Source organism: Microtus ochrogaster, unplaced genomic scaffold, assembly GCF_000317375.1.
Source record: "Microtus ochrogaster isolate Prairie Vole_2 unplaced genomic scaffold, MicOch1.0 UNK29, whole genome shotgun sequence".
NCBI classification, from domain to species: Eukaryota; Metazoa; Chordata; class Mammalia; order Rodentia; family Cricetidae; genus Microtus; species Microtus ochrogaster.
The window spans coordinates 3,760,765-3,777,850 of NW_004949127.1; the positions used below are offsets into that span (position 1 = coordinate 3,760,765).

General features: G+C 45.2%; 1 protein-coding gene across 1 annotated transcript; it reads left to right on the plus strand.

Annotated features, from left to right (window-relative positions):
• The first annotated feature begins 9,614 nt into the window (after nucleotides 1-9,614).
• Tspyl5 (TSPY like 5) lies at nucleotides 9,615-13,677 on the plus strand. The gene has a single exon (XM_005368144.3). The coding sequence runs from the start codon at nucleotides 9,683-9,685 to the stop codon at nucleotides 10,892-10,894; it is 1,212 nt and encodes a 403-aa protein (XP_005368201.1). The 5' UTR covers nucleotides 9,615-9,682; the 3' UTR covers nucleotides 10,895-13,677.
• The last annotated feature ends 3,409 nt before the right edge of the window (nucleotides 13,678-17,086 follow it).

Below are 17,086 nucleotides of genomic sequence, written 5' to 3' on the forward strand. Positions count from 1 at the left end.
CTGGCCTTTCCCCACCTTTTCCCCTCAGATATGGTAGAGCTCAGACCTAGGGGTTCCCTGTATCTCAGAGGCGTTTCCTGTCTCCAAGGAGTGGTCCTATAGAGAACTGTCTACTTGCTAATCTTCCAGTACTTGCATTTTCCATCTATCTGTGAACTCTGGTCTCAGTATTGGTCCCCGTTTCCTCGAGTTATATTCCCGCCGTTACATTTCCATCCAGATCCTGAGGCGGAAGCTCTCACAAATTTACTGCCATGCAATTCATTTGCATTCAATATTTTGTCTAACTATGGTTAGACTAATTTTTAGCTAGACATTGTATGAATTAGCTCCGAATCATGCCCAAGACCAGGTGGAGCTTGCTTGCTTTTTCCAAGGAAGACAAAGCAGGAGGCTGTCTAGTCTTCATTATGAATAACGCCAGCTGGCTGGTGTCCTAATTGTTTTAATCTGTGAATCAGAGGGGCCATATGGCCCACCTGATCAATTATACAGGTATTGATTAAGTTTAGGAAGAAAGAAGTGAACCCAAAGAGGCATCGTTAGTCACTCCGGCTGCCACTTATGCCAGAAGCCTGCTCGGCTCTGTAACGTGAGCAGATGTGGCTGCTGAGAACAGTTAGGCAGATGGGTGTTGTGTAACTATTTTGAAAAGCCTAAATATTGTAAGTCAGAGAAAATGTTTGTGGGGTCCACATTATCCATGGTAAGAAAGCAGGGGTAGCACGATGTCTTGTGTGTGCAAAACAAACAAACATTAAAAATAATGGTTAACTTTGAAGTTAAAAATGAAAAACGATAGAAGCTTTGTTTGAAAACAAATAAGAATAACAATAACAATAATAATCCTTCCTCCCACAAACTGTCTTCCAGATCCCACTAAGTCCTCATCAAAGACAGATCCCAGTTGTGACTCCAAATACTCTGTATTTGTTTTCAGAGGCAGCACTAGGGCGATAGAACCCAGAATCTCTTTCATTTCAAGTAATTCAAATGACATCCAGACATTTGTTCATGATTTCATGTGAAAATTCAGAAGAGCGTGGAACGGGGTTGTGAAGCAGCATCTGTAAGATGAACTGCTTTGTTTGATTCTCACTGGATTTTATGTAGGGAGAAAGTTCTCAGGAAAATGGGGATTTCTCCATGGCATCCATCACATGGGATTGAGTGGCATCTGCCAGCCTGAGACAGGGCATCCCTATTCCCACAACTTCCTAAGGTCATGTGATAGGTGTGTTCTGCCTCTCCAGCCCTGACGCTAGCGACGTCCTCTGGAGCTGTAGAGAAGCACAGAGGAGCTCTGATAGAAGGATGATACTTTAACTGCCCTGTGACTCAGTCTTAACGTGAGTGAGGAGGCCTTAGTGGAAAAACACAGTTTTTAAAGCAACAGAAATAACTTCTCTAGGCATAATTTTGTAGAGAGAGCAAAGAAAGGAAAGTGAGGGGTGGCAGACGAGAGGAGGATGGCTCTCGGCAAAGCTCTGCGCTCCCCGGCAGGCTGTCCATTCCTAGTGTGGCGTCGTCGACCACGGTCAATAGCAGGGTTCCGGGAGAAAAACCGTCATAGATGAAGCACATAGGTATGGAGGCTGACTGTGTTCTCTAAAGTCTTTAACTGGTGCCTTTGTTTGAGTCAGTCTGGGTTTGGTTCAGAACCACCGTGGAGCTGCTTACAGAACGTCGTCCTGCTCCGCAGTCTATAATGCTGGAGCTTGCAGGGTAAGTCCATGGGAGAGGAGACTGTTAGAATCTCACTGGACTTCCAACTCTAGAATTCCTCACAGAAAACACATGATGGGAGGAGCCATTCTTACCCCTGCCCTTAGTACAAACATTATAAATGTTACCACACATTGATTTTTATTTCTATGTGTGCATGAGGGTCAGAATCAAATCCACGACCCAAGGCTAGGAATGAGCACCACTGGAATACAAGGCATTTGGGTTCCTCACCTTGTGCTTATTGCGGACTTCCCAGCTCTTGAAATTCCTTTGGCCTTTTCTTGCCTATTAACTTTTAAGTGCTTTAAAAAATATCTTACTACAACAGGTATTGTACTGCAGAATGAATTACCAAAATGGGTGTTCCAAAAGGCAAGGAGTACCTTACGTTAAATTAGCCCAAATAAAGTAAAATGGAGCAATGAACCTGTGCTTTCTTGCAGCATAGAGTTTTTAACGCCAAGATGCTTGCCCATTAATTAAAATTCAACACAGTCTTATCATTGCTCATTCTTCTATGTCTTTAATGTAAATTCCTAGTTCATTAGGGTCAGGGTGAAGTCTTCTAATTGGCTGCTTCACCTCCACAGTTTCCAAGCTGGTATATAAAATGGGCTAGGTTTTCAAACAGGTTCTCTCCCAGTCCTTGCTCCACAACCTAACTCCATTGAGGTCCAGGTCATTCTCTGTAGCATTATGCCTCCTTCTTTACTCTCAAAACCAGGTGTGATTCATGCAAGATTTTTGAATAGATGAGGCAGAGGTAATTTCAATATCTGTTGTCTATACCACTCTTCGTCAGAAATTTCCTGGAATAGCCAAGACATCCCGGGTCCAGCTGCTAACGGAATGTTTTCCTCCTCCAACCTTTCCCTGTAGCACATTTCTGCACTACTAATTGATATGCTTGGGAGGTGGCTTAGCTACTGCACACTATGAACAAGGAGACTTATGAAAGAAAGCATTTAACTGGGGGTTTGATTATAGTTTCAGAGGGCTGGTCCATGGACATCATGGTGGGAAGGCATTCAGGCATGGTATTGGAACAGTAGCTGAGAGATTGCATCTTGGAGAGAGAGAGAGAGAGAGACAGAGAGAGAGACAGAGAGAGAGACAGAGAGAGAGAGACAGAGAGAGAGACAGACAGACAGAGAGAGAGAGAGAGAGAGAGAGAGAGAGAGAGAGAGAGAGAGAGAGAGAGCAGAGACTGAACCTGGCCTGGGCTTTTGAAACGTTAAAGCTCAGAACTCACTCCAAATGGCACACCTACAAGGTCACACCTCCTAACACGTACACCAACCGGAGACCATGCATTCACATTTATGAGCCTATGGGGGCCATTCTCATTCAAAGCACCACATGGGTGCATATAGTAATAAAGATAAAATATTTAAGAGCATGATACCAGCAAATACTTTTGAGTAGCATAAAAGGAGATTTCAAGGAAGAGAGAGCCATGTCCCACTGTTTTCTACCGTGGACAACACAGAGCACTGAGAAAACTTTACTTTGGATTTGGAAATAGTTGTGATTCGTTTGCGGCAGTCATGGCTTTGGGGCAATGTAGGGGAAAGGTGCTGAACACTTTATCCATGAGGCAAGTGTGGCTTTTATAACTCAGTGAACTTCCGATCTGCCTGGAGGCAAGTCTTACCTAGATAACTTAACTTGGGAAAAACTCAAGTCCACGATAAATTAGAAAAGCCTTCATTAGAAGCAATAACCTTGCTGGGCCTGATACTTCAGGCCTTTAATCCCAGTTATCCCGAAGGACGATGCAGGAGGATCACAAGTTTAAGTCCTGCCTGGAGAGCAGACAGAACAAGTTTAAAGTTATTTTAGGCAACTTAGTGAGGCCCCTTATCTCCAGGTAAGAAGTAAAAATTAAAGGACAGGGGATACTGCTGTGGGATGATGCTCTTGTACACTGTAAAGATTTGTCACCCATATTGATTTAATAAAATGCTGATTGGCCAGTAGCCAGGGCAACTACACTAGGAGAATTCTGGGAAGAGGAAAGGCAGAGAGTCAGTCACTAGCAAGACATAGAGGAAGCAAGAGGAAAAGGCCTCACTGAGAAAGGTACCAAGCCACGTGGCTAAACATAGACAAGAATTATGGGTTAGTTTAAGTGGTAAGGGCTAGTTAATAATGGACCTGAGCAAGAGGCCAAGCAGTTTTTAATTAATAAAAAGCCTATGTGTGTTTCTTTGGGACTGAACAGCTGCAGGACTGGGCAGGATGGAAACTTCTGTCTACAGATGGCACCCAAATGTTTGGCAAGAATTTCCACATAAAAACCTAAGAAAGCTAAAAAAAAAAAAAATTAAAGGATTCTAGACATACAAAAAGAGAGTCAAACACAGCTTCTTGGTAACCATCTTTTCTACTGTAGGCTCTGTTTGCTGGTGGCAAGCAGAGGTGTGGCTTCTGTAAGATATAGGCCTCCTCCTTACGCTCTCTGAGGAGTGGATGAGGGCTGGAATGGGGGTGGGAGTGTAAGGTCGAGGGAGCAAGTGGGAACTGGATTTGGCATGTAATATGAAAAAAGAGTTTTTTTTTTTTTAACAAAAACACAAAATAAATTTTAAAAAAAAGAAAAAAAAAGGGTTCCTGGCTTCGCTTTAGCAACAAAAACCACATGGCAGCTCTTTTAAGCGCCACTACACTTAAATGGTGTTTATGAGCAGCCAGAAGCATGCTTCTAGGTGATGTCATGGACCTAGAAACTCCACAGATTGTGGCAATATACATTGTCTCCTCTCCCTCCACTCTTCCCAGCTTCTTGTCCCCACCACCTGCCTTCTCCCCAGATCCACTCCTCCTCTGTTGTCCTTCAGAAAAGAGCAGGCCTCCCAGGGATATCTACTGAACATGGCGTAACAAGATGCAATAGGCATAGCCACAAACTCCCATGTCACGGCTGGATGAGGCGACCCAGTAGGAGGAAAAGCGCCTCAAGAGTCAGCTTGCTCTCCTATAAAACTCAGCGCCACCAGCTCAGGGTTGGCATGACCCACACTGGTCTTGTCTCTCCCTATATTGATCACTAATTAAGAAAATGCCCTGCAGCTGAACTTATGGAAGCATTTTCTCAGCCGAGAATCCCTCCTTTCAAATGACTTTAGCTTGTGTCAAGTTGACACATAACTAGCCAGTAACCCCTCCACACACATAGAAACACACACACACACATACACACACATATATAATTTCTGGCATAATAGCATGGAAAAATATAACTATGCACATATACATAATAATATGTATATATACATATAAATAAATATACATATATTTGTGTGTATATATATGTGTATGTATGCCTATGTGCATTTATATATTTCAATACTATTTTGCCTTTCCTTCTCTGGATACATTTTGGAATTCAAAGTGAAAAATTTAATATAAAAATCTTTTTCTGTGTTCTTATGTAGTTTCCTTTTTTAGCTTAAAGATATTTTTAAAGTAGTTTTGGTATTTCAGAATAAAAAGGAATGCCAAGAAGGAAAAACACATGTGGAAATACTTTAAAATATTCTATGGCTGCTTGTATGAATGAACAGAGAAGACTTAGGTGGTCTACTCTGGGATTGTAGCTTTGGGGGCTCTGAAGAAGCTAAGCACATTTTTCAGGGTTAAGTTCAGACAGTCTGGACATTTACCATAAGAGGTTAAGTTTCTTTCTCCTTCTTTCCTTGGCTTTGAAAACATTCCCTAGATACTGCTTTCTTTTCCATGCCCTTCCAGAAGCAGAAGGTGGGAGTTGGTTGGCAAAATTCCTCACAGCATGCAGTACTCCCTGACATCTAATGGGGCTTGAAGCATCTCCTTGGGGAAGAAGAGGAAAGTTCCATCGCTAAAAATGTCAAGTCTGGGATCCTGAGACCCTGCTAGAGAGACTGTGGGAAATGTTGTTCCCTTGGCTGGGGAATAGACTGGGTGGCTGGGATGTCCTTTTCCAAGTTCATTAATTTCTATGATCTGAGAAAAACTGACCTTAAAAAAAACAGAAGGAACCAGACTTTCAAACAAAAGCAAACCCTAACTATAACATCTTGACTTATTTTTAAGTTTTCCAAGAATAAAATGCCACAACAAAAAGAATTGCACGCTCACATTATTATGGATTAAGCCTTTACATTTTAGGAAGAAGTTACAGCATCCTTAGATCCCTTGAGTGCAAGATAAACTTATATTTATCTAATAATAGTCACAGAATGCTTGGGACAAATAGAGTAGAAGCTGAAGGGCTGTATTCCCACCATTGGCTGTTGAAACTAAATTGATTCACGTTGAGTACTGCAATGTCAAGCATGCTAACACACCCTTTGATAAATGCTACTTGCTGTATATATTGTGTGAATGTTAACAAATGCATAATAAATATGTATGTATGCATAGATATAATTTTGAAAATACTAGAGAGGAAAAAAGGCAATTAGGGTGCTAGAGCGATTAGTCTTTCAAGCTGTAATTTGACGTCATGGGCCACTAGGGAAGAGCATGGTGCTGGGGTTGAAATGCCTTTGTGAAAACCACTTGCTGGCTGTGTAACCTTAGGGAAGCTACTGGACCATTTTGTGTAGCAGTAACCTCATCTTCAAATGAGAGCAATAATTGCTTCTGCCCCTTAGGGTGGCTATGGGGATTAAATGAATTAAGATGTGGCATCGTATGAAGTACAAGTAAATGCGAGTTTTCATCATAATTACTAGTGTGTGCAAGGCTCCATGCTAGGTGCTCCGAGGGATAAAAGTAAAACAACACACAGTCCCCTTTATGCAGTTAAGCTTCCGTCATATACAATTGTGATATTAATACCCGGGAAGAAAACCAGTTCATCACCACAGACCAGCCTTCTAAATGCTAAAGCTACAGGAGCTGGGCGATCTGGATCGTTAGAGTATTTCTGTAAAGGGTGTTAGTCTCGACTTACCTGATGCCTATCTATTTGACAGGCTGAGACGTGGCTCAAGGCAGATCGCACACTAAACTGTGTTTGCAGTGGCCTGGCCGCTGTTAATCCTGCAGTGGTTTAGCCTCTGGTGAGTTATACGATGTGGGTACTGAAGCTGGATTAAGACTTTTGACAACAGAGACGCCGTAAACTGTGAGTGCTCAGAGAAGTACCCCGATTTGTAGAGGGATAAAGGCTGCTTCAACTCACTTTTTATCTCTCTGAGATTTACAGAGTTCCAGACCATGATTATCCAGTTTAAGAAGTAATTCTGTGATAGAACTGGGAAAGAGAGTGTGTGTCTAACTGCTGAACAAATAGTACAGTGAGCCAGTGCTCCATGAGACCCAGGTCAGGACGGCTTACTGGAGCCTGAGCTGACTAGAAGATGGGGAAGCAGTGCTCAGGAGAGGCCTTCAACAAGGATTTAAGGTGACCTCTGGACTAATTAATCCCTGTTAGTTAAATAGCAATAGTCTCATTTTACGTTTTTCATCTGTCACTCCAGATTTTTCACGTACACGTTGTCCATAACAAACGACAGATTTCTGGCTGAATGCTGAGTTCAACAGGTTCCTGCAGGCTGACTTGGGGACATAGCTTTTTCCAATAGCTTTGCATCTGTGAAGAAAAGGGAGTATTTTGAACTTAAGACATCACTTATAAACTCTTCTAAAAACTCTGCTTTATTTGATTCTTCCGATTCTTCCAATCTATAATGATTAAATGCTATTTGTGTGCAGAAACTGAAGATACAGTGAACCAAACAAAGACCCTTTTGTCCACGGAGGTGACATTCTGGAGAGCAAACAGTAAACGAGGGGGCTCTGAACAGACGTAACTATGTGAGCCTGACCACCTGAGTTCAATCCCTAGAACTCACATAAACACAAACAGCAGCAAAAGCATCAAACGTGAGGTACAGTAGCTTGCACTGCATCTGTGACTTTGGACACTTATGGTGAGATGGGAGGTGGACACAAGAGAGATGCCCAGAGGCTCTGGCCTCTGTGGACATAGGGTACACAGAGCAGCAAAAACAATAAGGAAGGCCCAGACTCAATGATGTGGAAGGAGAGAACCTACTTCCCCAGATTATCCTCCGACTTCCACACCTGCATTGTGTTACACTTAAACTAACACACACTCAAAATAAATAAATGTATATATTTTAAAGATTATATATACCCAATCTACAGACAGTGTATAGAACGTGGAGAGCTGCTATGGAAAAGAAAACAAACAGAAATAGGAGGATTTCACAGTTTCAAATATGATGGCAGTAAGAGTGAGAAATTTAAGTGAAAAGGGGCCCAGCGCACATGGGGGGGTATGGAGCATTTAAAGTAGCAGGAAGGGCCAGCACAGAGGCTCTGAGCCCAGAGACAGGAGTGATTGGACAGATGATTAGAGGCAAGACTGTGTTTGAGCTGGAGCCTTCCAGGCAACCGCCTGCCCTTTGAGAAAGTTAGGACCCACCTGAATTGGGTTGTTTCAAGCTAGGGCCTGTTTCAGAGCAATGTCCCCCACCACATCATCTACACTTTAACGGACATAAAAGCCATCTGAGAGCTTGTTAACATTCAGTTTCTGATCTGGGAGGTCTGTGTGCACCTTGAACAAGCTTCCGGATGCTGCCCAACTGCTGGCCCTACAAAGACACTGATTGAAAGGAGCAGAGAGGGGTCGCGGCCCTATGGGCTGATGGAGTCGCTTCTCTGTCACTGCTGCAAGGGCTTTGTTGTGCCTGAACCTGGAAGATGCACTCAGAAGATTTCTTCACACATTCATACTGGCCATGGATTCCCTCACTCCTCGTGGTCCTGTACTGGCCACAGGATCTGGGACTCCTCTGGGAATTCCAGTCAGGTTGTCCAACTGCTTCAGTTTCTAGGGCCTCCTCCCTGCTCCTATAGATGCTCTGACTCAGAATCTCACCTGGAAACCCTTCTATACCCCCCAGAGTGATATTTTCATTCTATTTGTGTCCTATTCCAGCATCTTAGTCTCAGGACCTTTACATCTGGCTCTGGACTGAGATTCACAGCGCAACTCTGTGTAAGTCGAGGCAGCTAGAGAACCTGCACCCAGGCAGAAGAGTCTAGGGTCTGTTAACAGCTTTCTTAGGAGGCAGGACAGTCATTTGCAAAGGGCCAACAGACTGTTAGCATAACATATGTAGCCAGATAGGCCATGGCTGCCTTTCTTTACCTGTGTAATCTCTGGAATGTTCCTTAGTACCCTTCCCCTCCTCACCTCCTCTTCCTCCTCCTCTTCCACCTCCTCACTAAGGACTGAACCCAGGACTTCCCACATTTGCTAAGCGAGTGTCTTACCACTGAATTGCAAAGCCAGCCTCTCAGCCGCAGTTTTATCAAGAAACTGGGAAAAATAACAATACCTCTTTCATGAACAGAGATAATGGAGAAAAATATTCAGTAAAGAGCCTTGTGTGTATGATTATACAATATTAGCTGCTATGACTTTTTGTTCTTTCTAAATCATTCTAGACCAGCATTATGGCATCTGCCTACACTTTAGAGTTAAGTTGCTGGGACAAATCTCACAGTAGAATAATTATGCGATGAGACAGAAATGTCGATGAACATATAATTATGAGAGATGTCACACGAGATCACTGAAGAGGAAGAGTAGAAAAATTGACGATGCTGACTGGTGGTGGCTGTCTTCAAGACGCCATTGTAAGAGCAATGGCTGTGTCTTATGAGCCCCTGGGGACAACGCTCGCGATCAGTACTAGGAGATGAATCAGCACCACAACCAAGGTCAGCTGCAGGTGGAAACTAACTTTCAACAGCAAAATGACATCAAGGGGGTGCGGCGTGTGACGGGTGGGCTAGTGCGCAGCCGCCGCGGCGGAGCCAATCACTGGGAACAGCGGGCCCTGCCGTGATGACGTCACGGTTGCCATGGAGAGGCCGCTCGGTAGCGACCCCGGGCTGATCCAGCTCTGAAGCCCCGTCCGCTGGCATCATGAGCGGCCGTAGTAGGGGTCGAAGGTCTTCCCGCGCCAAAGGCCGGGGCAAAGGCCGAGCCAGACCCCGCGTCCGCACCGCCGAGGACGACTCCTGGCGTGATGCGAAGTCGCCAGAGGACCCGCAGCTCGAGGAGGACGACGCGGCCGAGCAGGTGCAGGCCGGAGCTGCCCAGGGAGGCTCGGGAGCAGCCGAGCTCGGGGACGACGCGGCCCGCCGCCTCCCGCTGGACTGCGGCCTGGCGCTGCGGGCACGGGCTGCGGGCGAGCGCGGGCTGGCGGCCCCTGACCCGGACCTGGAGAGGGCCGCATCCATCGCCGAGCGCCTGACCTCTGACACCGAATTCGTGGGAACCGTGGGGGCCTTGGCGAGGCTGCGGCATGGCTCCCGCCTTGGAAATCGGCGAGTCCCCGGGAGGAAGGCCGCGGGGAGGGGACCTCAGGCCACAGTCAGTGGGAAACCAAAGATGGGCTCCGCGGGCCCATGTGTCGCTGTCCCAGTGGGGGAGGAGAGGAAGGTGGCAGAGAAGCATGCTGGGTCAGGGTCCTCCGTGACAGTAGGCAGCATGGATACCCTGGAGACGGTCCAGCTAAAGCTGGAGACCATGAATGCACAGGCCGACAGGGCCTATCTCAGGCTCTCTCGCAAGTTTGGCCAGTTGCGACTTCACCATTTAGAGCGCCGGAACCTCCTTATCCAGAGCATCCCCGGCTTCTGGGGGCAAGCTTTTCAGAATCACCCCCAGCTGTCATCTTTTCTGAATACCAAAGATAAGGAGGTATTGAGCTACTTGAACCGACTGGAGGTGGAAGAGCTTGGCCTTGCTAGACTGGGCTACAAAATCAAGTTCTATTTTGGCCGAAACCCCTATTTCCAAAATAAGGTTCTCGTCAAGGAATATGGGTGTGGTCCCTCCGGTCAAGTGGTGTCTCGCTCAGCTCCAATCCAGTGGCTCCCAGGTCATGATCTACAGTCCCTAAGCAATGAAAACCCAGAAAATAATGGTAGCTTCTTTGGGTGGTTTTCAAATCACGGCTCCATTGAGTCTGACAAGATTGTTGAGATAATCAACGAGGACCTGTGGCCCAATCCTCTACAGTACTACCTGATCAGCGAAGAAGCCCGTGGAGAGAAAGGAAAGGAAGAAAGACCTGGTCCAGCAAAGCAGCCCGCGGAGATGGCTGAGCCTAGGGTGAAGCAGCCCAAGTGATTCTGCGGAGATCTCCCTCCTACCTCCTGCTGTCAGGCTGGCCATGCGGGCTTGGTTGTCAGCCTTGTGTTCATGCCATCTCATAAGATGTACACGGTAGCCATCTTGAACTTTTCAAGAATGTGGCGTTTGTGATCACGCTCTTTGCTTCCCCATGGCCTCACCTTCACACGAGTGTCACATGATGTGTGATCTCACGCTCACTGCTTGTATATTAAAGCACTTAAGATGTATGCAGCGTTACATGACCCAGTCCCCGTTCATAGCGCTGGTCCTCCCCACTCGTCTTTCACGTGGGCGTTCTGAGTCATCGTCCAGACAGATACTCAAGCTGCGCTACTTCGTGACCAGTCAGCGGGGCTTTGTCTTCATTTTAGCCATGCATGTTATCAATGGCAAGATTTTCTGTTGCCATCACAAGATGAAGCCAGTGCACGTGGCATTGGCCATCAGCCACATTTTATTCTGTGGCTCTGGGGACAGTGACCAAGGTTCTTCCTATTTTATTTCCAGCGTCAGCCTAGGGTCCAGCAGACTCCTGGGTGTGGATGAGGTCAAGGGCAAGCAGGAGTAAATTCACGTCCTGCATCTCTTCTTGCCTCTGGGCCACTCTACTAGTGAACCTTCGTCAAATTCTGGCGTGCCTGTTCGCAGTCAGTCCTTTGACTGTTGTTCCTGGCTCCAACTGACTTGTTCATGAAAGACCTCGAGAACTGCCTATCGCCCCAGGCTCCATCCTCCCAGTGCATGAGCTACAAACCTACTCTCTCCAGACTTTAGGAACCCTCCTGGTGGGCAACCTGGTATTTGTGAGCATATGCTTGTTGCTGTCGTGTTGTGAGCCCTGAGGAGGGTAGGGCTTTGGACCATAGCATTATCAACTAGGAATCTGTGTCAACTTTCCTTATTCCTTGCTAAGATGGGACAAGAATACTTCAATGGAATGCTAGGAAGAGGGATTTTTCATTTGTATGCCTGTGTTTGCTTCATACCTCCATGCAACTTAGTCTTCTTCCCTATCTACCTACCTCCTGACCTTCCTACTCTTCCTCATCCCCCCACAACCCCTGCCACCCACATTTAAAATAGCATCACGAAGCTCAGACAAAGAATATCATCAACCAGGATTTTCTTTATACAGCTAGGGAGGTAGGTAGGGACTTTCTCTGCACACTCATGTAAGTAGGCTGAGATAAAGAAAAACCAGAAGGCCTCAAAAGGGTCTCTGGTCAGATCTGGGTCCTGAATCCTGGACTCACTCTGTAGTTCTAAAGTTGTATACAGCTGCTAGAATTAGAAACCCTAAGGCAGCCGTGTTGTGGTCTCCAGTTTTGTCTTCTGTGTGTTCCTTCTATGACCCAGGGGCTTCCTAATGTCTCCATTGGTGGCCTGTGCATCTGGGATCCTCAGCCCCCAGCTTTCCCACTTAATAGTCCTTGGCTGCCTTTGCTTCTTAGCGCAAATATACTGACTATGGGGGAATCCCTAGGTGTTCCGAGGGACAGGCGCAGGCGAACCTGTTCTAGACATTGCTGGTAAGTGTACAGACTTAGCTGGGTCCCCTGTTCAGGCTTGCCTGTGTCCCGACTTGCCTTGTGTGTAAAGTAGAGTTCTCTAAGCCAGTCCTCCCTCAAAGCCACATTATGCTTAGAAGGACTTCATCCTAACCTCTGCAAGGGGTCCTTGACTCAGTGGTCAGGGGATGATAGGCAGGGAAATCAGGCCAACATGGAATAGGTATGAGCCTGGTATGGAGTGGACCAGTAGAAAGTTGGCAGAAATGGCTCGTGAGGCTGCAGAGTAGTCTAGGCGATGGAGGTGACAGGAGAGACCTTACTCAGGGTTGGGAAGGGAGAACTGAAGGGGTTGTTAGCAGGTATGACACTTGGGCAAGGGTGGATCCAGAGTTCTGGACAATCTTTATCATCAGTAGTGAGTTTTTTCTTCTTTTTGTAGTCACAGAAAGAAACCAAAAACAATGTTACTGTGTTGGATGTTTTCTGTCCAGGTGCAGCCTTGTATGCGTGGAAGATGATGCTATATGCTATGTATTTAGCCTCTAAGTAAAATCTTACCACTTTCTGTAGTTTTGCCTAATGTGAAAAATAGAGCTGTACAAATTGGCTTTAAAATACTGTTTGCTCTTTGTTATGTAAATTCTATAAACAGGTGTAGAGGAAGTGGTCCTTGGACCCCGTGTGCCTTCTGTCTCGCAGCATCCAACATCGGCTCTGAGCAACCGAGCTTGACCTGTAGCTCCTCTTCCTCCTGCATTGTTTATTGAAGTCCAAGGTACTGAGCCTATGCAGTCAGGTGCGCTTTGGGAGATTGGAACTCTGGTGTTGATAGTTGTGGGGTGCACTCTGATGATCACAGCAAGTCGGCTTCTGTCCCTTTTGTGTAAATTAGTGATTTTCCAGAAGTGGGCCACATAAATGTGTCTTCAAAATTAGTGAAACTCAAAGGTGATGAGGGTATTCTGCTCTCCCCCACATCAACAAAGGAAGAGGCCACTCTTGTAAATCCGTCTAAGACTGTGATGTAAGGTACCCTTCACTATGTCAGTCTGTCCTCCTGTGTAACATAGACACTTGTATGAACTGTTATGGTTGCTGTGTTCTGTGAAAATAACCTCTCCAACATAATCCTTCACTGGCTGTTGTAGTTGATATTTGATACCCTGGTAATAATGCGATTATTTCCCTGTTCCTAAGCAGCATAAAGATTTGCAAGTGTGCATGTATGGTGGAAAAATAGTAATAAAAATTCTTGTGTTACTGTTCTATTTCATATTGCAGAATCTCAATTGAAGGGGTTATTAGAAGTGAGGAGTGAGTGGTATTACTCTGGCCTAGACAAGTGGCTTCCCGGCCTCAGGCCTTTGCCTGGCTGCTTACACAGGACACACAAAGTCCTGCCTCTCAGGCCTGTCCTTCCCAGAGACTGATATTTTGTGTGGCTCTGGGGGAAGCCAACTAGTCTTGTTATGATGAGTTTTCCAGGTTCTCCTCATGGGAATTTAGTGTTTCTAACATCTTGTCGTGAATTTGAATTATGTGGGGGGATCCTGTTAAGTGGAATTTGATTTAGTAGTCAGGCAGAGCCAGGAGCTTGCAGGTGATGAATTGCTGGTGACGTGTGTACTACTCTTTGAGTTGCATTGAGTGACCTTAGAGGCCCTCCAAAGAACTAATAAAAAAATGAGATTTTTTTTAAAAGAGGACCTTCAAACTAGAGTAATGGTGTCCAGCCCTGGTTGCATGTTATAATTAACTGTGAAGTTTAAAGAAATACGTGCCCTAGCTCACACAATGACCAACTGAGTCAGAATGAGGAAAGAGATTAGCCCAGCCCCAAGTAACTCCCAAAGCTTACCAGCATAACCTCTTGAGAGTAGGTTCTGTTCATTTCACACCCAGAAAAAAGATTGTTTCTATCGGGAGAAGCCATCTTCCAAGATGACCAAACACCACAGAAAGTGATTAGGAAAAGGGGGTGGGTTCTAACTGACAAGGAAACAGCACTGGGCATTGGCCTGATGGCTCTCTGGGCAAAGGTGCTTGCTATGCCTAAGACCTGAGTTTGATCCGTCATATAGGTGAAGAAGAGAACCAGCTCCATCAAAGTGACTATCCCATGCCTGCCATGGCATGCCCATCCCCCACACAGTAAATAAAATTGTGGTAAGAAGAGAGGTTTATATGATGAAGATAAAGATGATGAATAAATAAATATGCAGGGTCTGGGGCATCAGAGGTGCTCCAGTGTTGGACGAACAAAAAACATTTGTTCTCGGTTTATATTCAGATGCTCCAGAGTTAGTTGGGTAAATATATTAAATGTGTTGATTGTTTCATATGTACGTCTACATTAGTTTTGTTCCTGAACAAAGTACCACAGACTAGGGACTATAAAACTACAAAAATTAATTCCTCAGTTCTGAAGGCCAGAAGTCCAAGATTGAGGGGTTGCCATGGTGATTGGTTCCTTCTGAGGGTATCTCCCTTGGCTACAGACAGAGCTGAATATTCAGATGGTCTTTTCTTGGTGCATGTCTTGGGACCTCCTCCTAGGAAGCAAACCGTTCATTACTGGGATCCCCTGAGGGGCTTCCACGTCTACTTCCCTTTTAAAAGCCTGGTCTCTAAATATAGCCTGAGGTGTGGAAGGTTAGGTCTTCTATTGGACAATGTACATGCTTCGCATAGTCTCCAAGGCTTATCATGTTCTGGGGACGTTTACAGTAACTTTATGGGTATTAACTTCATTCTTTCCATAGTCCTATAAAGTACTTGACAAGTAATTGGGATAAAAAGATGCTAAAAAAAAAAAAATCATCTGGGTCAGATCCCAGCATTAAGTTTGGGTAGTCTGGTTGAAGAATCCACACCAATTCTTACAGACCCTAACACTAAGTCAGTTACCAAAATAGTTGTCACCTACTTTCAACTATTTATTGGGACAAACTTGGGCGCACAAATATTTTCTACTATAAGGACAGCAGCCTGACCTAATGCTTGGAGACCCTGGGAAACAAGGAGCTGATGCCTGGGTAGGAAGTTGTTCAGGCTGTATGTAGGTTATGGGAAACAACTCTGGGGCTCCAGAGTTTATTTAGGGCCATGAAGGCCTCAGGTAGATATGTCTCCAGAGAGTGGGGAATAGGACCTTTATGCATATTTCCTGAACTTGAGTATTTTTTTAGTAAATAAAAAAACTCGTTTGTTTGTGTGAACGTATGGGTGTGAGTATACCACAGCACACAGCAGGAGAGAGGGCAGAGACAGCTGGTCAACATCAGTTCCCTCCTTCCACCATGGCGTCCTGGGGTTGTTGGGTTTGGTGCCAGGTGTCCTTGCCCTCTGAAACATCTCACCAGCCCTAATGTTTTAAAACCAAATATTTTCATTAAATGTTTAGAAATCAGCACATGAAATATTAGATGTCATTATGGCATTTTGAAAAGAGTGTGTTTTAAAAAGATTCTTCTCCATTATCACCGTCCCACCTGGCTCTCCAATCCTTCTGGTCAGTCCCTCAGTCCCGTTTCCTGTTAACACCACATCCATCCTCTTGCTGCCCTTCAGCACCTGTTTTTATTCTCTCATGGTCTCCTATCTAGATTTTTAGGATCAACCCATATCTCCAAGTCATCTCTACACACACATGTATACAAGCCAGGAGTCACACGTAAGAAAGAACTTGGTAGGTTTTGTTTTTATGAGTGTGGGATATCTTGCATAATGTACTTTTCAGACCCATCTATTTTCCTGAAAATTTCAATTTTCCTTATGGTTGAATAAATTTCCGCTGTGTATTTGCACCAAATCTTCACTATCCACTCATCTGTCGATGCACATCCAGACTGCTTCCGTCTGCTCTTGTGAGCAGAGCAGCACTCAACACAGATCTGTAAGTATCCCCAAGTTTTTATCCCGACTGATGTGTAGTGGAGTGATAACTGCTTGTTTTTTCAGGCAGGAGCCTCTGGGTGGGATTTATGCAGAGTCTTTCTGGCAATATGGTTGAGTTCCATCTAACTAAGCTTATGGTCTCGCACAGGTGCAGAGCCTGTATTTTCCAGCTGGCCCCTTGAAACACTCTGTCAGTTTTCTGTTACTATAGTGGAATATTTGAGGCTGGATACTTTTCTTAAGAGAAAAGGTTTGCTCCTAATAGGTTTAGAGGCTGACAGCCCAAACAACATGATGCTGGCTTTGACGCAGCCTCTGCTCTCTGCTTCTTACTATGGCAGCTGATATCATGGTGAAGGACAGGATAGGGAGAAATCACATGATAAAACAAGTAGCTAGGGCTTGTCAGGAACCATGCGTATCACAACTCTTGTAAGAACTAAGCAGGGAACTATCTTAATTCCTTCACTCTCCCTCTCTCCCTCTCTCTCTGCTTCCTTGGACAACAAATTTGGCCCCAAATTCACCACTTCCTCAGGGGCTCATTCATCCATTGCTGCCGGTATGGAGACCTCAGAGACACAGTTGTCAACAAATACAACCCCAGTTCTTCTGGCTCCAGACCTCAGCTTTTCCCCGCTTTTCCTCACAGGACTGTGAGGTCTGCTTCCTGACCCCCTTCTTTTCTATATGAGGCTGGCAAGTGTTTTAGATCAATGTGCTAAGGAAAGAGCTAAATAGCTTTCCTCACTCTTGTTTTTTTTTTTTTTTTTTTTTT

What these genes read in the sequence shown, in the direction of transcription:
- Tspyl5 (XM_005368144.3), top strand. Translation starts at nt 9,683, where the DNA reads ATGAGCGGCCGTAGTAGGGGTCGAAGGTCTTCCCGCGCCAAAGGCCGG.